A 24,853-nucleotide genomic window follows, 5' to 3' on the forward strand; every position below is an offset into this window, starting at 1 on the left:
CAAATCTAGCTTCTTAGAAGTTAGGATGGTGAGGTTTCATCTCTCATACTTTAGACACATTATCAGGAGGGACCAGTCCCTGGAGAAGGACATCGTGCTTCGTAAAGTGGAGAGTCAACGAATGAGAGGAAGATCCTAAAAAGATGGCTTGGCACAGTGACAGCAGCAATGGGCTCAAGTGTAACAATGATTGTGAGTAAGGCACAGGGACTGGGCAGTGTTTTATTCCATTGTGCATAGGACCACTGTGAATCAGAACCAACTGCAATGCACCTAACAACAACATTCAGCATTAAGTTTGGGGAATACTTTCCTTAAATAATTACTGGATACTGGAGGTTGTTATTAATTGATTTTGTGTCAGTTCTGACTCATTGCAACCTTGTATAGGGTTTCTGAAGAGTGGCTGCTGGGTTTGAACTGATGGCATTGTGGTTAGCAGCCTAGCACTCATACAAAGAGCCCCCACAAAAACCAGTATACAAATAAAGCTCCTGCAATGCCACATCAGGACTCCTTTGTTGTTGCTGTTGTTAAGTGCCATCAAGTCAGTTCCAACTCATAACGACGTTGTATAGGATTTACAAGGAGTGGATTGGTGAATTTGAACCACCGACCTTGTTGTTCAAACCAACCTTGCAGTCCAGTGCATACCCTACAGCACCACACCAGGACTCCTGGACTACATTAATGCTACGTAAAGTTGTCTTCACTTTGAAACAATTGCATGAACTCCTATTCAACAACAAAGTGTTCATCACAATCAGCGTCAAATGCTGCACATGAAGCTTTTAATTCATTGAAATGGCTTCAAGCCTTTTCTTGCACTAACACACCCCACCCACTGCCGTCAAGTCTATTTGGACTCATACTGACCCTAGATAGGGTTTCAGGAGAGTAGGTTGTGGGGTTGAGCTGCCAGTCTTACGGTTGCAGTCTAATGTGTGTATCCTACAACGCCAGCTGAGTTCTTTGCACTAACTAAAGTATGGCTAAATAAGATCCAAATGCACCAACAAATTTGACTTATGGACCCAGAAATGGGTCTCGTTCATAACCCAGGAACTGCCTTTAGTCAATCACCATGTACGGACCCTCCTTCAGCCCCAAGAGAATATTAAAGAAAAGAAAGACTATGATATAAAAACATCTAAACCAAATCCGCTGTCTGCAAGTCAATTCTGATTCCTAGTGATCCTATAAGACAGACTAGAACTGCCCCATAAGGCTAAGGTTGGAATCTTTACAGAAGCATACTGCCACGTTTTTCTCCTGCTGAGTGGCGAGTAGGTTGGACTTTTTGGTTAGATGGTGAACACTTTAACCACTACACCACCAGGGCTCCTTCAGGACCTGTATGTTGTTGTTGTTATTGTGAGGTGCCATCGAGTAGGAACCGACTCATAGCGACCCCATGCACAGCAGAACAAAAAAATGTCCATTCCTGGGCCAACCTCACTACCACTGCCACACTTGAGCCCATTGATGCCGCCACCTGGCCAATCCATCTCATTGGGGGTCTTCCTCTTTTTCTCTGACCCTCCACCTTACCCAGCATGACATCCTTCTCCAATGACTGTTTCTCATGACAATATGTCCAAAGTATGTGACGAAGTTTGGCCATCTTGGCCTCTAAGGAGCACTCTGGCTACACCTATGTATACCTATGATTAATTAATTGCCATTTGGCTAGTGCTTGTTGGCCCTATTTTTCAATATGAAATGATTATAGGCACAGAAAAGCAAGTGTCCTCTGGAGCTAAGAGTACATTTAACTCATAATATTAATAACACTTTTAAAAAATAAAACATTGTACAACCTCCAAATTCCAATCTCTATTTCTATGTCTCATTATTTCTATTGAGGCCACAGATAGTTTAAAAGAAAAAGATGGAAAATACTGTTGTTGATGTTATGTGCGTGGAGTCAGTTCTGACTCATAGCGGAAAATACTAGCAGCATACAAATAAAGCTCATGGAATCCTAGGGGCTACATAGATCCATTACTTTTGATGAGTCTTCTTACAATTTCCTCTAGCCTTACCAAATGAGAGTCACTTATTACTGATAAATATGATCTGGATTTGCAAAAGTGTATGATTAAAACATACATTTCTTCGGTCACCTTGATTATCACAGGCTAGCTCACCTGACACTTATTGTTAAAAGGTGTAAGGACCCAACTGATCATGCCAAACTAAAAATCACTTGACTAAACTCTAGTCAGGCTTCAGAAAACATTTTGGATAGAAAAGGTCTAAGTTTTTAGTTCCCTCCAGAGACAAGTTCAATCGGCCAGCCCTCACAACCTCAATGTCAAAATAATCCTTGAGAAACTCATAACGGTCAGGCTGACCCAGACAGATGAGAATATTCCAACCACACACTTGCAATTAACTGTTTTATCCCTTGCCAAAGCCAATCAGCTTATAGGTCAAAAAGCTTGCTTCATGCCAAGACCAGTAAGGGTATAGAGTAAGAATATCTAACCAATCAGAAACTGTATCTATAGTACTGTACAATTATGCCCCCTAAAACCTTATAAAAACTGGTATGTAAAACAATGTGGGGTTGCCTTCAGCTCCTGGTTTTAGGAGTCTATGTGAGGGTGGACCCCAGCACGTTGGCAAATGTCGCCTTGGTCTCCTGGTTTTAGGAGTCCGTGAAGGTGGACCCCGGCACGCTGGCAAATAAACAATAAACCTCTTGCTGTTGCATCGAACTTGAGTCCTGATAATCTTTTTGGGGTCTCCCAATTGGAGAGGCCACAGACGGGGCCTAACAAAGGCTAATATGCATCTTTATGCCTAGTTGTGGTTTCAACTGCGAGCTGTCAGAGAAAAGTGTCCATCTAATTGATAAAAGGGAGAAAGTAGGAGATAAAAGAGAGAAAGAAAACAGAGATCGGGTGAGGAAGACAGATTTTTCACATCTTATCTTGTGATACATTCTGTGACAATGAATAGCACAATCTTTTAAAGAGACCCTGTGAAGGCAGGAAAAGAAAACACTCTAAGAGAAAGCTTTTTAAAGTGGGATTGTCTTCCTGTTGTACTTGGCTTTGTCCTTGTGGAAAGTCTGCATAACTTCTCCCCCTTGCATTAACTGAAACGCGGATGCAAGGACTGATGATGTGATTTGGTGAGTTAGTTATACAAGTATCCATGCCATCTATTACTCTGCTCTGTTATCCATTACTTCTGTTCTCTAAGTGGTAGCAGACATTTGATTAACTACCAAGATTTGGATGTGAAGGGGACCCAAGGTGGGTTGTGAAGTAAATCCTGTAGCTAAGTCTCTGTTTCATCTTCACTTCACCTATTCTTCTATTTCCAGGTTTCTAGTGAACTTGCAGCTGGAGGCATTTATCTCAGAGGCAGGTGAGGAACTAATTATTTTCAGAATAACTGGAAAAAGTTGAACATTATAATGTTGTTGCTATGTGCCGTGGAGACGGTTCCAACTCATAGTGACTCTATATAGGGTTTCCGAGGCTGTAAATCTTTACGGGAGACGAAAGCCTCATCTTTCTCCCACGGAACAGCTGGTAGTTTCGAACTGCTGACCTTGCAACAATAGAGGCTGCCTTATATAAATTAATAGCTAAAGCTGTAAGCAAAAGCTTCACATATGATGAGCTGTCTTAGACAACATAGGCTGTCCTGAAATGGCAATAGAGACCTGTGTTTATCTGCTGAATAAGAACTGGTCCTGCCACAGGCTAGGAATGATTCAAATACCAGTTATCTGCAGGATGCAAACAGATGCACTGCAGCAGTTCATTGGCTCATGTCACATGCTCTTCAATTGTCAACTCCCACTTAGGGTTACTTTCTTGTACAAAGATGTTCCTACAAGTTGTTGCTAGAGGGCAAGACCCAATGAAAGACATTGACCAATAATAATAATAACAACAACAACAACAACATACTTCACACTGCACATTCTATATACTTTAAAAAAAAGTTTGTGAATTACAACCAACCACAGGGTATACCCTGCAAGCCTGCTCCCCGCCCCCCTCTGCCAGCACACAGCCCCTCTCCCTTTCTGGATCTAAAGTCCCCATCTCTCCACATCATTGTCTCTGCCTCCATCTCTGGTGTCACTGCTTCTCTGGGTAGGGTCCTGCTCTCTGCTCTTCTCCCTTGATGGTCCCAGGGCCCTCTGCTCCTAGGTTACAAAGTTAATTGCTTCCCTCCTTGCTACCAAAACATCTACCTTTACATTTCCAACCCTCACACTAAGTCTGGATAACTCTATATACATTTTAAAGGAACGTTTCCTCAAACATACTATTTGCTACACTTTTAATTGTACAAAGTTCAATGTGTAACAAACATTAGGATGACAAAGATAAATATAAAAATTTAAATGCCAAATATAGATTAAAAAATTCATTATGATAAAGGTCATTTTTAACCACAATGACACCACCTTGGTGTAGTGGGGATCTCTGTAGGTTGTTGTGAACTCTCCATCCATAACCACCAGGATTGATGTGCATCGATCGTTACCATGGTAATAAACCAACCCTTAACAGAAGACTGAATTTTTTTTTCTTTTGGGGCTACAGAAGTTAATTTGTAGTTAAAGAACCCTACACAGGGCCACTATAGTTTGGAATCAACTCAACGGCACTTAACAACAACCATTTTAAAAAGAGTTCATTACTCGAGTTAGCGTTTTGCCTGCTTTTCAAGCAAATAGAAAATTTTCTCAAACAAGGCAGTGCCCAGGTTATTAATGAGACCAGTTCCTAAGTTAAATTTGTAGGTAAGTTAGAACAGGTACTTATTTAGCTTACCTTTAGTGCAAAAATAGTTTCGGAAGCTTTCCAATTATTTTTAAAAAAAACTGCACATGAAGCAAGTGAAAGTGATTGTGAGGAAGAATTTGTTGTGAGTAGGAAGGAGCTCTGGTAGCGTAGTGGTTACGAATCGGGCTGCAAACTGCAAGGTCAGCAGTTCAAAACTACCAGCTGCTTTGCGGGAGAAAGATGAGGCTTTCTGCTCCAGTAAAGATTTACAGCCTCGGAAACCCTGTACAGGGTCGCTGTGGGTCGGAACCGACTCGACGGCACTTAACAACAACAACAACAAGGTTTGATAGCTAAAGTTTTATGTCAATTAGACTGGGCCAAGATTCTCAGTGGTTTAGCTTAAGACAGCAATCTCTCGTGATGAGATGTAACATAATCTAATCATACGGATGATAAGATCTGCTATGAGCAGCAAGTCAGTTGAAAGGTTCCTTGAGAGTGTAGCTTACTTCCACTATATTAGTCACTAGAGCAAAACTTGCTTGCTTTTTCCTGTGTCTAGATCCTGCATCTGGGTTTGTTCTTTGGGCTTGAGTCAGGGGCCTGCTATTTTGCCTGTCGATCCTAGGAGTCATCAGTAGCCTGTCATCTTTACTTGCTGACCTTGGATTTCATTTGCTTCTGCAGCAAGAAGCCTGACATCTGACCTGCTGATCTTGGTTCATCAGTTCCTGCAGCTATGCAAGTCTGAAGCCTCCTGCCTGCCATCTGACCCATGTACTTGGAACTTGCCTGCCTCTATAACTGTGTGAGCCATTTCCTTGATAGAAAACTCTCTCTACATATACATATTTAAGCTTCACTGGTTTTGCTTTTCTAGGGAACTCAGCTGGACAGTGAATAAGGAAGATCGTAGAAGAATTGATGCCTTTGAGTTGTGGTGTTGGAGGAGAATACTAAAAGTGCCATGGACTGCCAAAAGAACCAAAAGATCTGTTTTGGAAGAAGTGCAGCCAGAGTGCTCCTTGGAGGCCAGGATGGCTAAGCTTCGTCTCTCATACTTTGGACATATTGTTAGGAGGGAAAAGTCGCTGGAGAAGGATGTCATGCTGGGTAAGGTGGAGGGTCAGAGAAAAAGAGGAAGACCCCCAATGAGATGGATAGGCCAGGTGGCATCATTGATGGACTCAAGTGTGGCAGCGGTAGTAAGGTTGGCCCAGGATCGGACATTGTTTCATTCTGCTGTGCATGGGGTCGCTATGAGTCGGTTCTGACTCTATGGCACCTGACAACAACAACAACAACAGCTTAAAAGAGTAGATGTTGCTTTAATCATTTCAAATGGAAGGCAAATGGATATAACATTAAAGGATAAGTATGAGTTGTCTGCATGTCTGATGTACGTATGCTAGGAACTACCTGTATGTAGATCTTTTCAGATTTCTTTCAAGTATGAAATCACCTCCATCAACTGAGCAAATAGAAGCAGTTCAGAACATTTAGATTAAGTGCCATAAATGAAAGATTTCACAATGAGACAAACTCTCTCAGATTTGATGGCATTTTAGCACCCAGATAAGCCCTGCTACAGCAACTATCCTGAGCTTATCCTGGTGGCTCAAATTTAGCAGCCATTTAAGTAGTTTTTACATGAAGGGAAAAAATCATGGCAGAATTTCAGTGAATGTCTATTAGGTTGAGCAATAAGAAATTGCTGTTTTCGTAGGTCACAAACCTTCAAAATCAGGAATTTCATGATTCAATTTAATAATTTAGATTTTTTCTAAGTCAAATCAAGTGGGGGTTGAGAGCTACATTTATGAAGAGCAAAAGGAATGAGCTGTGTGAAAGCAAATAATAAAACACCTGCGGTTAAGTGTTGCCAAGTAGATTCCAACTCACATGGATCCTGTACAAGGTTTCCGAGGCTTGAACCACTGACCTTGTAGTTCACAACCCAGTGCTTATCCTACAGTGCCACAACAGTGTTGTGTTGTTGTTAAGGGCTATCGAATCAGTTTCGACCCATAGCTACCTTGTATAGAGTTTCCAAGGAGCAGCTGGTGAGTTTGAACCACAGGCCTTGCAGTTGAACACGTGTAGGTTCAAAAAATAAAATTCCTGGGCAGAATGTCTGAGGTTCCTACTGAGGACTCCCAAAATATTGGTAGGGTTGTGGATGTGAAGTGCCATTATGAATTTGTTACATAAGGTTTTGGAATTCAATGACTGAGTTTTCCATCTGTGATGTGCATAGGAGAGGAGTTTGGTGGGGCAATGGGAATAACAGAATATGGAAACATGGAAGCAAATGCCAACATTAACATGTTCTAAAATGCAACATAAGGGTAGGATTTAAGAATTGAATTCTAAGGCTATCTCTGCTACTAGAATAAGCATTGGACAGCTAACCACAAGGTGCGAGTTTCAAACTCACCAGCCATTCCTGGGAAACCCTATACAGGGTTGCTATGAGTTGGAACTGTCTCAAGGACACTTTACAACCATCACTGTTAAAAATTCAATGAAAGTATAGTTATGCAAAAACAGTAAGAGCACACCTTATTTATATATTCAAATTATAACCAAATGGAGTAAAAGTAAACCTTGGAAATGAATTTGTTTCTTGTATTCATACCATAGCATGATCATTTTGTTAGGGCACAAGATTACTCTGTACTGGAACAGCCTTCAAAAACATCCTAAACTCTATGAAAAATGTATGTACTATATAGGTGGTGGTATGCGAATAAAATAGCCTCTGAAATGATGATTAGAGCCTAGAAGTGTCATACACTGTTTTGTTCTGTACTTCAAATGTTGCCTAACCCATAACTGGGAGTCCTGGTGTGGTGCTGTGAGATGAAACGCTGGACTGCAAAGGCGGTTTGCACAAGGTTGGTGGCTCAAGCTTACCAGCCACTCCTTGAAAATCCAATACAGGGTCACTATGAGTTGGAACTAACTTGATATCACTTTACAACAACAGTCCATAGATGATGCAATTCTGTCAATGGGGACCCCTTAAGACACAAGAAATCACAAAAGATAACAAACAAGGGCCACAAGCGTGGTCAATACTAATTAGAAACAACTTTTGCTTTCAATTTTTTCATAAATCTTTCAAGGTTTCAAATTCTTATATTTTGTTTGTGAGGTTCTCAAAACACAAGTTTTATAATATAATTACTTTTATTACAAGTTAGAGAGTACAGAGTTTAACCTGTGACATAAAAAGATGAAACAATAAATACAGATAAATAAGAATGTCAAATATTGATAAAGCCATTAAGGTATAAGCTATTATCAATCATTACTACATATTCCATCCAATAATCTCATAAATCAAAGCTCTTAACTGTCTGGATTCATATGTAACTGTATTCTTTCCAATATGCATTCTTTTTTCTTCCAGGGGTTGTTCTATAACTGCAGGTATGTTCCTGCCATAAAGTTCACAGTGCTCTAGAAACTGGACACATTCTTGAATAACACTGTCACGAAGCACAATCATATGTTTTGACATGTTTTCTAATAAAGACAGAAAACATCTTTTGGCATAATACCAAGTATCAGTTCCCAGTTTTTTATTATAAGGTTCCAAGCTCTTGATAACTCGAGAAATACCAAAGTCATAATTTCCTTTGGCACAGTATAGTGTTCCTATCACCAAGTTGACAATGCACAGATGGTAGATTTTCTTCTCTGGGTCATCGTAGGAAAGCTGCTCTTCCTCTTTTTCAATCTTCCTCATCAACTCCTCGGCTTCTTCATTTTGACTTGTCATAATATATGAAACACAGAGGTTAGCTAATACGATAGCACTGACATTCAGGATGTTATCATAATGCTTTTTGACAATGGGCTCATAAAAACCAATCGCTTCTTTGTATTTGTTTTCTTGCATGAACAGAACATGAGCCACATTCAACTTCCACACATCATGGTCATTACAAAATTCCACAGATTTGCGGAATATCTTTTCCACCATTGGATAATTTTCAAGGTTCCAGTAGATTTTTGCCTGGGCCATCAACACAGGGATATACTTTTCAAGAGTTTCATCGTATTCATTTACTGCCTTTTTGACAGCTTCGTCATCTCTGTTGTGTCTTGCTTCTTGCACTTGAATGGTGAGTCTACGGAGATGATCAGTCAGCATCCCAGCTAATCCATCAAGTTTAATGAAAGCCTCTTCAGGAGCAGTCTGGCAAGTGATCATGGCATCCAAGAAGTCATAGAGATAGGGCGTGAGGAATTTATAAGTCAAATGGGCATTTTCTGCCAGGACATCTGCTGCCAGGTCGAAATATTCATACTTACAGTAGAGCAGCAACAGGTTGCCAAAAGTCTCAGGGGGAAAGGGATTCTGTTGAAGCAAGAACTGTAGCTTTTCAAATCCTTCTGTAGGCCTGACATCCATATTCATAAGTGCTTGGTTGTGCAAGGTCACAGGGTCTAACTCCTCCTCTGCCCTAGGTGGCATGTCAGTGAGAGTTTCTTGGGCCACCTCACAGTTTCGAAGCTGGTATTCTATAGCTGCCTTGAGGTTGAAGGCTTCCACCAGCGCAGTCTGGTGAAGGACTAAGGTGTTGCCAACACTGCGAACATCGATACCCTCCGTGGTCATGCCGACACCTAGCTCCGGATGCTGGCGGATGCCACGCTCAATAATATCAGCAATATGTTTCAGAGCTGAGGCATACTGCCTACTACTATAATAAGCCAAAGCCAAATTGTAAGAAAGGTCAGGCCGGTACCCCGAGGTCTGCAGGGCCGCTGAGAATTTGGAACACGCGGCTGCATATTGCCCCTCCTTGTAGAGCAAACAACCCAGGTTGACCTGGCCATCAGGGTAGCTCTCGCCCCCACTTTCGTCCCCTCCTTCTCCACTCAGCAGCTGTTCCACCAGGCTCCGAGCCCCGGGCAGATCGCCCTCGCTGTACTTGATCGCGGCTTGAAGGCGGAGGACCCGACTGTGGTAGGCGGGGTTGTCCAGGAGGAGGAAGGCGACCCGGGTGGCCTCTGGGTACAGGCAGGCCTTGTACAAGGCCTGGGCCTGGTACAGGCGGTACTGTTCCAGTTCCGGGTGCAGCTGGCCCAGCTGCTCATAGCACTCGGCTGCTAACGTGAACTCCTGCAGGCGGTAGTAGCAGTAGCCCAGCAGCGACAAGCCGGCGCGGCTCCTCGAACTCCGCTGGAGCTCTCCGCCCAGCAGCTGCACCGCCTCGGCGTAGCGGGAATCGCGAATAAGCCGGTATACGGTCGCCGTGAACTCCCCGTCGGGAATCTGTGCACCACTCAGTCCCGCCATAACCGCCAAGAGTAGCGTACGCTTTGGTTACCACGGCAACAAGCCAACCGGAAACGGAAAACTGCGAAAACATTTGCTCCGGAAGTAGAGTTGCGTCGAAGAACTCAGGATACGAGTAGTGTGTAGAAAGGTGTCATTGACGTGAATCTCTCAATTAATGGTGTGCTTGCCTTAGAATTACGAATTGCACAGAAGGGGGAATCACGAAAGTGGAGAGGGAACGCCTCCAACTATTCAGATTGGGAAACTCAAGATCCTTTCATGAACCTATCCAATTGGTTCACTTCCCGGAATTGGCCGTGTTACATGCTGGGAAATGTAGTTTTCTTTGATACAAACCTACGGCTTCTGGGAGATGTGGTTTTCAATTCATAGTTCCTTTTTACAAATTAGGGTTGCTCTCTGTGTCCCTAGCGCCACCTTGGTACGTTGCGTGGGTGAAGGAGGTTTGCAAGAATTGGAAGTCCCTTTCGTTTTTGATCGCAGTATTCTTTTCGGTGCATACAGATGTTTCACGTTTTATTTTTGTAAAAGAATGGGATTGAAAAGGCTGAATGTCTACTTGGAGTACTCCTGGAATTAGTTTCCATTTATAGCATCTCTTGAGAGCACACTTCTTAAGAATAGAACGGTGCAGAAATAATGACTCTTTAGATTTGCCCTTTTATTAGAATTTGGCCAGGGAAAAGAATGCTGTGAAGCTCAACGGGTACTGGGAGAATATAGTGTTAGTTCCAAGTGTTAGGCCCTCCCTCCTTTTTTTTCCTTTAATAAACAAATACTACCTAATGTGGCACAGTGGGCTAATGCGTCAGACAGCAAAGTCGTTTGAACTACAAGGTCGGTGGTTCAAACTCACCAGCTGCTCCTTGGAAACCCTATACAGGGTCGCAGTGAGTCGGATTCGACTCGATGGCACTTAACAATAACAACAACAACAACAATATATAGTCCTGGTCTAGTGCTGTAGGGATAAACCGCTGGACTGCTCAGCAAGGTTTGCAGTTTAAGCTCACCAGCCGCTCCTCGGGAAACCACACAGGGTTGCTAGGAGTCAAAACCAACTCCGCGGCAAGTAACATCAACTACCAAACATATGTTGGCTTTTAAACTTGCTATTACCTACTGCCCGATTTCTTGATTTCTTCAACTTCTGCTACAAGTAAGAAGCCTGATCTTTGTCTTCCGTGAGTTCCATTGTCCTCTCTAGCGCCCGCTGAAGACGATCATGTTCCAAATAAAAACTTGTCTTTGCTATATAATTAAAGACATCTGTACAAGTCTCCTCGGTGCCTTCTTAATAATAGAATTAACAAATTATACATCTTTTGTGTGTGCATAATTTGGAGCCAATAGCAAACCTTCTATTGAGCCCCCTTGTGGCGCAGTAGGATAAGCACTGGATTGCTAACAGGTAAACAGTTCAAATCCTCCAGCTGCTCTAGCAACTCCTGTGCAGGGTCGATGTGAGTCGGAATCGACTCGATAGCACTTAACAACAACATCAAGACCTTATGTTCTATGCTGTACTATAGGGTTGCTATGAATCAGAATTGGGTCAGTGGGAATGAATTTGGAACGTGTAATCAAAAGGTCCAGGATTCAAATCTACTAGGGGCTCCTTGAGAGAAAAGACTTGGAAATCTGCTCCCGTAAAGATTACAGTTTAGGAAAGCCTATGGGACGGTGCTGCTCTGTCATATAGGGTCACTAGGCATGGGAATCGACTCCATGGCAAACCATCAGTCTGCATATTACGGATAGAGAATTGGGAAATTTTAAGAAATTGCTCAATACTACATAGCTATGTAGTAAGAAGTTAAACCCAACAGTTAAATTCAGTACGAAACAGTGACTGTTTCCTGTGGTGCTGTAGGATAATGCACGGGACTGCAAGTTCAGTTTGAACCACAATTTGGTGGTTCAAACCCACCAGCTGATCTAGTAAGGCCTACACAAGGTCGCTAAGGGTCTGAACCGACTTAATGGCACTTAACAACAACAACATGTATCTCAAGGGACCAATTTTTGGTGCCAAGTGTGAAAGAAGATTAGTCTCTGCCCTCTCTCCTCCAAATTAAAAGACCTGACTTGATTTGGGCAGCAGAAATTTGAATGTGCTGTTATCAGTGAGCAGATGTTAGTAAGTGACCACTGAAAGTGGTATAGCTGTTAGTCATGTGGTTTAGCTTGGAGATTTTTTTTATGGCTCTGTGAGGTAATGCATTGGACAGCAAAGTCAGTTTGAACCGAAAGGTCGGCAGTTCAAGCTCACCAACTGCTCCTCGGAAACCCGATACAGGGTCGCTATGGGTTGGAACCGACTTGATGGACCTTAACAACAGCACCATCACTCATAAAATAAAATGACTGACTTGATAAATTCATTTATTCTTTTTTTGCTGGAAGTTTGCCAGAGCTTTGTACTTCTGGGTGGGACAGGACAAGGATCCTCCTACTGCATCAATACTAAGAAAGGTACAGACTACCCATTTTAGAGAGATTGAGTGCAGCTTTGGACAACTCACTATACCTAGAGGAATCAGCTGAGCAAGATCCCGCTCCAAGGTTTCTTCTTATTTAATCTTCAGATTTCTTTGGGGTCTTCAACCCAGGGTGGTATTTGGGTTGAGGGATACTTGCTAGTTCTGCTCAATAATTGAGGGATTGAGGGGTGCGGAAGCTCTTTTCTATTTTGCCTGCCTGACTGAAACGTGTCCTTTGGAAACATATCTTTAATATTTTAAAATCTTATGTATTTGACTGTTATCTTGGGTAAGTGTCTACTAAATCAAGATAACAGACCATGGAGACACGAGATTTCCTTTTGTATCTCCATTCTGCCTCTGTCCGTTGTGCAGATTCGTGCTTTCATCACGAAAACATCCATCTTCCAATGGCTTCTTTAAATGTATTAAGATGGACTATCCACTCTCCCCCCCAAATACCACTACAATCTGTCGGCATCACTTGGGGTTCTCCTGTTTGTGTTGGTACCTAGCTGAGAGAGTGGCAGCTGAGATGGGCAGGAGGAAGGCCATTGAGTGCCTGCCTCCTTGTTTCCTGTGATGCTACTCCAGAGGCCTGGCTTGAAAAAAGCAGGACATTCGGCCTAGACAGATGGAGAGCAGGGTCATTTTCAAAATGAAATGAGTGCACAGATCACACTGTGAAATTGGCATGCCCATCACTGCTACTATGTTAGAACAACTTGTATTTCCTCTCTGATAGGCAGTTGGGGAACCGATTAGTTTGTGTGCGTTGGTGGGAGGGCTGGTAGGTGGGTCAAAGAAAGCCCTTTAATTACAACAGAAATTCTGGTAAGCAATAAAAGAAGTGGAATATTATAAGATGACATAAAGGATCATTTTGTTTCCAATAGAATCTTGAAAAGCTGAAGCATATATCAAAAATGAGTGTATTGTGTTATTCCAAGTAATAGAAAAATATTTGGTGGCTGTGATTTAGTGACTGGTAGAAAGAAACTAGGTTATCAGAAAATGGTTTTGTACTCAGACGGGGGTGGGCTGTTTACCATGTGGGAGAATTCCATTCAGACAAAATGTATAGGAGCTAAAAATATGATGTTTGGTTCTTTATGCTTCTACCTGTGAAAATATGAGGCAATCAAATCCCAAGTGTAAAATATTTAGTATTCTCTTTTAAAACTAATTAAAGAGATTATTTTCTTATTTCCCCTATAAATACAAACACTTTCTGATGTTAAAATTTGAGCTAAAATTTTAACCATAATTGTAATCAAACATCTTCCTTAATAAAGGACAAACTGAAGGAAGTTTTCTGGTTCTTTCTTTCTCCTGATTTATCCTACCCCATTTTCTTTAGGATGGCCTGTTTGGGAGGCCCAATTCTCTCCTAACCCTTCTCCCTCCCTCCATGAACAGGGAAGAAAAGAATAAATTACTGTCAAATTGGTAATGTATTTAACTGACTCAGGGCAGCTGCTCAATCTTTGAAGACTTTGGGAAGACTTAATACTAAATCAACACTTGGGAACTTTTATGTTCAGGTGGTGAGAAATTTAACCTCATTATAAACTTAATTTCCTTTTGCTAATAGTTCCAGCTTGATTAATATTTTAATTAGTAATACATTTCTTTCTTGAATATACCTTGATTTTGATCAAGTAATTTTGGGCTTGGTGTTTTATGATATTATTATCTAATTTATCAGGGAGAGCACAGTGTATGTAGCATTATGGTTATAAAAGGAATTAGCTGAGACGGCACAACTGTGGATACTGGTATTTAAAAAATCAACCAACCATTCAAACAAAAAAGCCACTTTAAGCCCCTATGTTTTTGCAGTACTTTGAGCACCAAGACCAGGACCTGGTTTGCCTAACTCCCCTCATTAATCCTCACAACCCTTCTGTGAATTCGGTGATCCTTATTGTTGGCCCACTTTAAAAGCGCCACTGCAAAGCACAAAGGAGATCGTGGCTGCAGCAGCCAAGCACGCGGCGGCTGGTGATTGCTTCCCATGGCCAGTAGTGGGCCACACTGCACCCCTTCCCTGGCGCCCCCTGGGCACCTCCTCTCCAGTCATTTGAATTGGCTTTGGATCATTTGCTGCAGTTTGTTCTAATAGAACGGGCACAATAGTGTAAGAATTTTAAAGTTTAAGCACCGGAGCCATTGTGTAATTGTATGGCGTCTGTGTGGCTGACGGCCTTGCATTCATGCGATCCCCCTGAGTAATTGCCCATGCAAATTTGAGCAATCTTTAACGGACACAGGAACCTGGCATTGGGCTGCAGACTCTTGTACCTCCAGAAAAACGTCAATAATTCTAGGAAATTTTTTAAATTCTATATTGTCAGGGAAGTCCTAGTATCCCTTTCACCTAGGCAAACATCATAGATAAGGGTAATGAATTGAATGGTGAGAATTTAAATTGTGGATATCCTTCTTTCCTTCCTTAAATATGCTGCTTAATTAAAAAAAAAAAAAGATTCCAGGATTTTAGTTAAATTTTAAGCATTTTATTAAAAACAAAAAAACAAAGATATTTAGCTCTCTAAAAGCCGATTGCTTCAAAAATATGGATTAGTTGCTTGTGAAAGGTCAAGCATCCTATAATGTAGTTTTCTTACAATGAAATATCAGCCTGGGAAATCTACACAAAGAGAATGACTTCAACCAACTCAATTGAAGACCTGTTTCCCTTCTTTTGTGTAAAACAATAATAATTAGGAAGCAAATCATCAGGGGATTCTTTTTAGGTTATTGTACATCAAAATAAAATGGCAAAAGCAATGCCCACCTAGGAAATAAAACTCAACAAAAACTTCACCTTTTATTTCCACATTATGCTGTTGTTTTTTTTAAAAAAAAATCTAAATAAAGGTCTAATCGAAACTAAAGCAAAAAATTGAGATCCTATTACTATGTACATGTATACACACAAAATGAATACAGAGATAAATGATGGCTTCAAATAATACATCTTCACAGGAAATAATTAACTTAATAAAAGATTATTTCTATGTCAATATATATATTCCAAGACATCAGTACAGGTATGCTACACAGATAAATAACCTGTCTTTAGTACTGCTGAGTGATGTCCCAAACATGCAAGACCAATCATAATTAAACTAGAAAAGATGCATGGTCCCAAATTACTAGCCAAGGAAAAGCTACTGTAACACAAACAATGTAAGCAGACACCAGGCATTGCTAAATCCAAATGCTCATCATGAAATTCTCCAGATACAACTTGTTTTATTTCTGCCATCTCTGTGTTATATTCTATTATTGTTTGCTTATGAAATTTTGCCCTTGTAGCCAGACTCAACCTTAAATTTCCTGGTACATTTGAGTTTGGGGAGTTCTTTTATAGCAGGTGACAGAATAAACCATGTGTTTTCAATGATGGTCATTCTGGAGCAGACAATGAAACTTCACAACAGTGGCATTGCCAGAGTTTTTAGATTCCCAAATTAAGTTTTGTTTTGTTGATTTTTTCTTTTTGAGTTGTTCCCCCCACCCCAATAAAGCATTTTTCTTTAGATTTAAATCTTCCCTTCGTATGTGTAGATTTCTGTCCTGCTTGAAGGAAATTGCTTCCCACTGTTACTATGGATGAAATGGTTTATCTTTCGGCAATTCATAAGAGTCAGTAGAGAAATTGATTTAAAAATATTTGTATCACAATGTAAATTGAGCATACTCTGTTTAATAACCTAAACTAAGTGGATAAATGGTAAACTTATTTACAAGAAAAAGAAACACGCACACAACTGAATTCTGTGACATTAATACTAGATAATATTCTTATTACATTAATAAATGTTTAAAGGTTATTTATAACCCAACATGTTTACATATATAAAATAACCTGGAAATGTACAGACATCTCAGATTTCAGAAACAGAGAAAACACACATGTAGAATAGCCTTAACTACCACTGAGTCACTTTATCAATTTACTTGTACGGACTACTACTTATGGAATAACTATGCTATGGGTCTATTTTAAATGATCATTTATGAAATAAAAGGACATATTTTTAAATTTTTTGTATTAATGACCACATCCTTAACAATCACTAGAGGCAGATTCAGACATATCTGTAGTAAGGCTGTTTTTATATGCACCCCATATATGTAACTTCTAATTTTGTCTTCAATGAGAATGTGGCTCCTTAATGTTTACGATTATTTTATTCAAAAAGAGTAAATAAAAAAAATCGGGACAATTTTGACAAGCTAATACAGGTTGGTGGTTTAGTATGGAACAGAAGTGAATAAAAGTCAATGCTCTTATTTAACAGATGAGAAATCCGAGACCTGGAGAATGCCAAGATAACAGGTCCAGTTGGTGATAAAGCCAGGATGGAGTGCTGGTCTCCTGTGCATTCACAGGATGGTTTCCTGGACAGGGTGCCAGGTTGTCCCAACTAGCTGGGGATTGACAGCTACCTTGTAGGTTACCTTGTAGGTTATGTGTGTACTATCTTGTTGTGCCGTTGAATCAGTTCCGGCTCATGGTGACCCAGTACAGGATTTCCAAGGAGCAGCTGGTGGGTTTGAACCACTGACCTTGTGGTTAGCAGTGCTTATCTTACAGCGCCAGGGCTCCATGTACTATCTATACACAGACTAGTAAGAATAAATATCATATTTGAAAAGAATGCATCTCATAGAGAAAGTAGGATGACATCAGTTCAACCTTTAATGCCAAGAGATCTGAGGGAACACACAGAACCTGGTTTGTTTGCAGTTGTTTAATTAGAAGCTTCATGCTTCAAATGTCATCCTCCAATAGGAAATAAACAGTAATAATTAGGAATGGGAACACTTTTCTTTCACTGTTTTGGGAACGAAGAAAGAATGTATGAGCAAGCACACATACTTCACATTCTTAGAAAATTTATAGACAATTTAGATAAGGGATTAAAAATACCTCAACCTCCCAAGAGTTCAACCTCTAACGCCCAGCATTGTTAGTACCAGGAAGGCTGTTTCATGGTCGTGGAGGAGCAGACCCATGGCATTAGTCAGCAGTTTCTGAGTTTTGACCCACAATAGGAAAGATACCTTGAGACAGGAGAAATAGATGGAGGCAATTACAAACAGCTACTTGATTGATGGTTGACATTGTGAGGGCTCCACTGTATGGCAGATTGCAATGGTGTTGAACTCTCCTTGCTACCAGTGGATGTTGCTATTGGCAACCGTGCAGTGAAGCCAATAAAAAGGCAAGAAAATGAGAGGAAAACTCAACCTTAGTGGAAGCCGTAGGGTTTGTGCTATAAATTATGTTCCCCTTATCAATATGCAGCATCAACGATCAGGGTAGTTACAGAGCTTGTAACTGCCTGCAGTCTCCATCAGACCCTGGGTTCGGTTTTATCATAAAGCACATGCTTTAAAATTTTGTTCTAGATGGACTGGTATTCATCTGTCTGGGCTATTTATTTTTTGCTGGGGAGGATAACAGATGTGGGCTCATCTCTGCCTCACATGGACTGATTTTCAATTCCCATTTGTGATATAAACGTGATGTGTCACAATACCCAGAAACACCTGCAGTACTTCTGGAGCTGCAGATGCACCATGTTCAGCAGACTAGGGTCTGTCCCTAACCCCACCCACCCTTTGTTCCTCACCTGAAGGAGGGGAGACAGTCTGGCAGAAGCTATTTTCCTTTATAGCAGAGTGATTCAGAAAACTGGCTTAATAAAATCCATAAATCTGAACAACCTCCTCTTACCTGCTCTGCAGAGGCAATTTTTCCTGTGCTCATTTTCTCCTCTAGTTTCTCCTCTCTTCCCTGTAGAGACAGCAGTAAAGGGTAGCTAGGAACATTATTTTTTAGGGCTCCCACACCCTCTTTCTCTCCTTTGTAGAACACCTCCCTGCGCAAGTGTCTCTCTTTTCCAAACAACCGATGGCAGGATTATACACCCTCATTTTTCTGGTCTGAAGTGCCCGTTTTCTTCAGTTGGATTGAATTCCACTTTCCTTAGGATGTTTCATTGCCGCTTGTTTTGGTTCCTGTCTTTCTTTATAGATCTTCTGTGGATCTTTTTGTGTGTGTATGTGTGTGTGTGTGTGTGTTTGTTTTTCTTTACTCTTTTTCATGATTTTTAATATTCTTGTACTTCATTTCTTACCACACAGAATCTTACTCTTCTACAATTATCTGCTATCCCCTCACTTCCGTTTTGGTACCTTAACGTGTGTATCCATTCATTCTCCAAACAGTTTTGTCAACTATGTGGCAGGAAAGCAATGCCTCATGTGGAACTCAGTCCCTATTTCATTAAACATCTGAGTAGTAGAGTCAAGAAGTGATCTAGCCAGTAAGGACAAGGATACAAAAATGGTTGTAAATTTTGGATTTTTCAGAACTGGACTGAAGCTTCAGGATAATCTAGTCCAGGGACTTGCAAACTCTCCAGAGCTTCTTAACGGATCACCATGTGTGTAATCAAAGAGATGAAGATTTGTAGGGGACCTTGCTGTCCCAACTGTGCTTCCAAGAGAGGAGTTCAGTTTTTAGGTGTTTTATATCTTGGGGATTCCTTATAAGATTTATCTGAACAAAGACTTATAAGGTCCAAACCTATTTGAAAATAATTTCCTGGTTGAATCTTGTTTTACTGGTGAGGAACTAGGCTGGGAGAAGTGAAGTCCTTCAGTTAATAGTGTCAAAGCATGGGCGAGAAGTCTATCTTTTAACCTAGTGTTCTTTGCATGTTGTTGTTGTTGTTATGTGCTGTGGAGTCGGTTCCGACACATAGTGACCCTGTACAGGGTTTCTGAGGCTGTAAATCTTTATGGGAGCAGAAAGCCTCATCTTTCTCTGGTGGAACAGCTGGTAGTTTCGAACTGCTGACCTTGAGGTTCACAGCCCGATTCGTAACCACTACACTACCAGAGCTCCTTTGGATACCATGTCTTTAATACCTCAGGTAAAATGGGGAGCAAAGCTGCTTTCTAGTCATCACATCTACTTAATACAATTTATTTTCAGTGATTATAAATCCAGCTTAGTCCAAATGAACAGATTCACCTTTTCTTAGAAAATATGTTTTCTTGCCCAGACGTCCTAAGCATTGTTTTTTATACTCAAGGAAAATACCCAAGTCTAGGACCTTTGCTTTACATTGCTTACTAGTGGTAACCTTAAATTTCATACTCAAACTCATCACTAGAAAAACTCAGAAGTAGTCACTGCTCAGTCTCCATCCTGTGAAATAGGACATTACTGTTAGAAAGTTCCTAAAATGTTCTTGCGTCATCACTGTGATAAATCTAGCTATAGATTTCCCTTCATCCTTACTTTAATTAAGGTCTATTAATCTGGGAGAAAGCTTGGTCTACAGTCAAGGTTGAATTAAAACTTCTGAAAAAGGGAACCATAATCCCAGTGCAGTGTTAGAACTTCTGCATCCTATATAAACACCGGCCAAACACTGTTTTCCTACTATGGACCTCTTGGGGCTGGGGGTGGGAGATGGGATTGGTTGGTATGTGTAAAGATAATAGAATCTATCTTTTAGGTTGTTGTTGTTGTTGTTAAGTGCTGTCGAGTCGCTTCTGACTCATAGTGACCCCCATATAGGATTTCCCAGGCTTTAAATTTTTGCGGGAGCAGAAAGCCTCATATAGGGTTTCCGTGGAGCACCTGGTGGGTTTGAACCACTGACCTTGTAGTTCACAGTCTAGTGTTCATCAGATGGAGTCATTGCGCCCCCCCATCTTTTAAGTAGGCAGCTCTAGAGGTCTTATCCATTATGGAGAAGTATGAGTCTGTGTGGAGCTGTAGGATAATCACTGGACTATAATGTCGGTTTGAACTGCAAGGTTGGGGTTCAAACTCACCAGCTGCTCCTCGGAAACTTTATACAAGAACCGACTCAACGACACGTAACAACCTAGAATACAAAGAGTCCTGGTGTGGCGCTCTAGGATAAGCACTGGATTGCAAACTGCAAATCCGCGGTTCAAACCCACTTGCTGCTCCTGGGAAACCCTATATAGGGTCGCTATTAGTCAGAACGGAGTCCTGGTGTGGCGCTGTGGGTTAATGCGCCAGACTGCAAAGCCGTTTGAACTTCAAGATTGGCGGTACAAGCGCTCTAGCAGCTCCTCAGAAACCCTATACAAGGTCGCTATAGGTAGGAACCGACTGGACGGCACTTAACAACAACAACATGAGTCGGAACACACTCTATATCACAAATCGGGATTCTTGGGACAGGCTGACACAAAAGGGTTCTCAGGGAGGGGGCGCGCAACAAACAGTTAAGCCAGATAAAAAAGAAACCGTGCTGAAAACGCTGTCGCCGTTCTTTCGGCCTGGAGAGAACACTATCCACAGTCGCCAGCCCTTGCATTCTCAGCGCCTGCGTGGTCTTTGCCCAGTATCAGGGAAGGTTGAAGGTCCTGGAACACACTCTGCCACTCTCTCCCCTCCTGATCACACTTCAAGGTGAAAACCTAAGCATGCTTCATAACACATCCCCAAGGTCTTAGGTTTGAGCAGAATGGGACAAAAGGATGACGCGGCTGGGGTGAAGCTGGCCCTTCAGGCTGCAGTCTACTGCAGCAGCAGCTGGCCAGGAGGTTTACTTTTTGTCCTCTGTGGTCACCGCGCTGCCGGCAGGAGAGGGGGTGGCAGCGGAAACTAGCAGTCTTTTCCGGTGCAGTTCTTCCCACTTATTTCTATTCGCAGCCACGGAATCCAGCATCGGCTTTAGTTTCTCATTGACCTTCACCAACGCCTAAAGCAAACAAACAAAAAACAGAAGCTGGAGAGGAAAGGCAGTCACTGATGACGTTTTCCAGGTTTCATGTGTGAGGAAAACGGAAACTGATGTAAGAACTTAAAATGATGATAAGATGACAAACATGAGTTATTTACTTGAAAGAAATATGCATTTACCACCTTTGTGTTGCATGAATAGAGCTTATGCAGAAAATGGGGGGAAAAAAGAAAAGATGATAGTGAATGACTCCAGGGGGCGCCAGCCACATGATCATGTCTTCCATGCCAGTCAGGAGAGCCTGGAAACAAATACTCATAGACTCATCTGTCTACTGATACGTGTATTTTTGCTTGTTATCACCCACCAGTCGCTTCTGAGAAACCCTATATAGGGTCCCTATGAGTCAGAACCAACTCATCAGCACTTAACAACCACAATAACATACAGGGCTTAGGCTTCAATAGAAAGTGAACTAAAATGTTTACAAAAATCCATCTTCCGCTTGCATCCTCATGGATGACTCTGAATAAGAATGATCAGCTAAAGTCCTGAAACAAAGGGAGGGCTTATTTTTAAAATCAGGGGTGGGGAACTGTGCTAGATACGGGATCAACATGGGAACATGCAAAAATAGACATGACAGAAAGGAAAACAGACTGTAGAAACCAGTGACAGGGAGATGCAGGAGAGAAAAGGGAAGAAGAAACTAGGGTATGGTCAGAAGTGGATTAAAACTTTAATGAAGCTAAGTCTTCAAGGTTCTCACTTGCACCGAAACCAAACCAAACCAAACCAAACCAAACCAAACCAAACCAAAACATAGTGACCCTGAAGGACAGAGTTGTGGTTGTTAAGCAACCTGTATAAGGTTTCTGAGGAACAGCTGATGGGTTTGAACTGCCGACCTTGTGGTTCAAAGTGCTTCTCCTACAACAGCACACCAGGATAGAGTAGAACTCCCCAAAGGGTTTCTAAGGTTGTCAGTCTTTAAGGAAGCAGAGTGTCACATCTTTCTCCTGCAGAGTGGCTGGTGGGTTTGAGCCACTGACCTTTTGGTTAGCAGTTCAGTACTTAATCACTGCAACACCAGGGCTCCTTTCACTTGTGTCAGACCCTTCTAAATAAACATTTTATCTTGTACCTAATATTGTGTTAGATTTTATTATAAGTCCTCTGTTCCAAAATAGCATAAGCTTCCAGCTCACAAAACCCACATTTCCCTTGGCAGTGGAATGAGAACCCTAAATGTGAGATGATGCATTTGAATTCAAGTCATTCTGCAGTTTTCATATCAAAGGACTACTGGGGAAGGGTGTTGGTGGGGGTTAGGATCTTGCCAATGAACCAGTGACTGGAATACATCACATAGCAGTAGGTATACATAAAGTAGTCCTGGTGTGGCACTGTAGGATAAGCACTGGTCCACAAACTCACCAGCTACTCAATGGAAACCCTATACAGGGTCACTGAGCCAGAACCAATTGGACAGCACTTAACAACAACACATATATATGTGTGTGTATGTATGTATATATGTATATACACACACACACATATACATACATATGCATACAGAGTTCCTCTGGTACACACACACATATATATATATACCAGAGGAACTCTGTCCAGCTATGTTTAATTGATTTTGTTTTTTAAGTAAAAGTTGAATTTAAAAGCTCACACCTCATCCATTGCTGGTATGCATGTAAAATGGTGCAGCTACTCTGGAAAAACAGTGTATAGCTCTTCAAAAAGTTAAATTTAGGATTAGCATGTTGTTGTTAAAAACTGCCAACCTTGTGGTTCAAACCAACTTTACAGTCCAGTGCTTCATCCCATAGCACCACACCAAGATTACCATATGATTCATCAATTTCATTCTTAGATACATATATATGTATATCTCCAAAAGAAAGTAGTTACCTAACAAGATACCTGGATGCTAATAATCATTGCAGTATTATTCACAATAGCCCCAAAGTGGAAACAACTCAAATGCTTCAAAAGATGAATGTATAAATAAATGAATAAATGTGTATATAATTCAATGGAATACTAAGCTATGAAGAGAAATGAAGTTCTGGCACATGCTATGACATGGAAAACATTATGTTGAATGAAATAAGGTAGACATAAAAGACCAGTATCGAAGGTCCCACTTATATGAAACATCTAGAACAGGCAAATGCAAAGAGACAAATATTTATTAGTCTCCAGGAGCCTGGAGGAGGAGGAAATGGAGAGTTATTGCTTAAGGGGTTCTGAGTTTTTTGTGGAGGTTCATGAAGACTATTTGGAGACAGATAGTGGTGATGAGTGCATAATACAGTGGCTGTAAATGTTATAAAGTTGAACACCTAGAAATGATTTAAAGAGCAAATATTTTGTCATCCAGATTTTGCCACAATTAAAAACAAAAAGGTTTTTAGAGATCCTTTCTTTCTTGTAAACTCAGGAGTATCTGTATTTTCTGTATTTAAAATATTTATTTTTTAATTATGAAAGACTTCAAACATATTTAACCAGTAACATGTGATCAGCACAATTATCTATGAAGCACTAATATGCTAATAAATATGAATAATAACTCATTTGAGTAAAGTAATCTGTGTAAAACATATGCAAGAAAGAATGTGGGGGGATTTTTATTTTCTGCATACTCAATAAAAAAAGAAATGAGATTTTGATGACAATTTTATCTTTTTGGAATATAATGTTTATCTCTTTGAAGCACAAGTTTGTTTTTATTTTTTAAGAATTCTTCTTTTCTCTCTTCTTTAGTTATTTTATGTTTTTATTAAGTTATATATGTCAATTTTAGAAAATATATAAGAGGAAAAAAAGAAGTAGAGACAACCTGCAACCTTACATCTGGAGATAACCAGCGTTAACTTTCTGTCTGCCTTGAATGGGATTTTTCTATTGTCTTTTCTATCTGATTTAAATTGTCCAACCATGTCAAATATATTTAAATGGTGTATAGTGGTTACATATTGGGCTGCTAACCTCAAGGTCGGCAGTTCGAAACTACCAGCTATTCTGCGGGAGAAAAATGAGGCTTTCTGCTTCGGTAAAGATGTACCGTCTTGGAAACCCTGTGCAGGGTCACTATGAGTCAGAACCAACTCCACAGTACTTAACAACAACAACATATTTTTATACTGGAGTCCTGATGTGGCTCTGTGGCTTAATGTGCTGAACTACAAATCGGTTTGAACTGCAAGGTTGGTGGTTCAGTTCACTAGCAGCTCCTCAGAAACCCTATACACGGTTGCTATGGTTCGGAACCAAGTCAACGGCACTTAACGACAACGTTTTTATAGTGGAGTCCTGGTGTGGCGCTGTAGGATAAGCACTCAGCCATAAGGTCAGTTTGAGCTGAAAGGCTGGCAGTTCAAATTCACCAGTCACTCCTTGGAAACTCTATACAGAGTCGCTATGAGTCAGAACTGCCTTGATGGCACTTAACAACCTTTTTATAGTAACAGTTCATAAGTGGACAAGATCTAATGAAAGCATGTAGATTTTTTC

General features: G+C 40.9%; 2 protein-coding genes across 2 annotated transcripts in view; both read right to left on the minus strand.

Annotated features, from left to right (window-relative positions):
• Window positions 1-7,972: 7,972 nt before the first annotated feature.
• TTC30A (tetratricopeptide repeat domain 30A) lies at window positions 7,973-10,079 on the minus strand. The gene has a single exon (XM_006866679.1). The coding sequence runs from the start codon at window positions 10,075-10,077 to the stop codon at window positions 8,080-8,082; it is 1,998 nt and encodes a 665-aa protein (XP_006866741.1). The 5' UTR covers window positions 10,078-10,079; the 3' UTR covers window positions 7,973-8,079.
• An 11,102-nt stretch (window positions 10,080-21,181) lies between these two features.
• The window catches only part of PDE11A (phosphodiesterase 11A), a 747,671-nt gene continuing 743,999 nt past the window's right edge, over window positions 21,182-24,853 (minus strand). Inside the window, exon 20 of the mRNA XM_006866701.1 lies at window positions 21,182-21,337. Within this exon, the coding sequence (XP_006866763.1) occupies window positions 21,182-21,337 (156 nt within the window). The remainder of the gene's footprint in view (window positions 21,338-24,853) is intronic.

Source organism: Chrysochloris asiatica, unplaced genomic scaffold (assembly GCF_000296735.1).
Source record: "Chrysochloris asiatica unplaced genomic scaffold, ChrAsi1.0 scaffold00094, whole genome shotgun sequence".
NCBI classification, from domain to species: domain Eukaryota; kingdom Metazoa; phylum Chordata; class Mammalia; order Afrosoricida; family Chrysochloridae; genus Chrysochloris; species Chrysochloris asiatica.

Excerpts from the sequence above, each read along its gene's own strand:
- TTC30A (XM_006866679.1), bottom strand. The coding sequence starts at position 10,077 with ATGGCGGGACTGAGTGGTGCACAGATTCCCGACGGGGAGTTCACGGCG.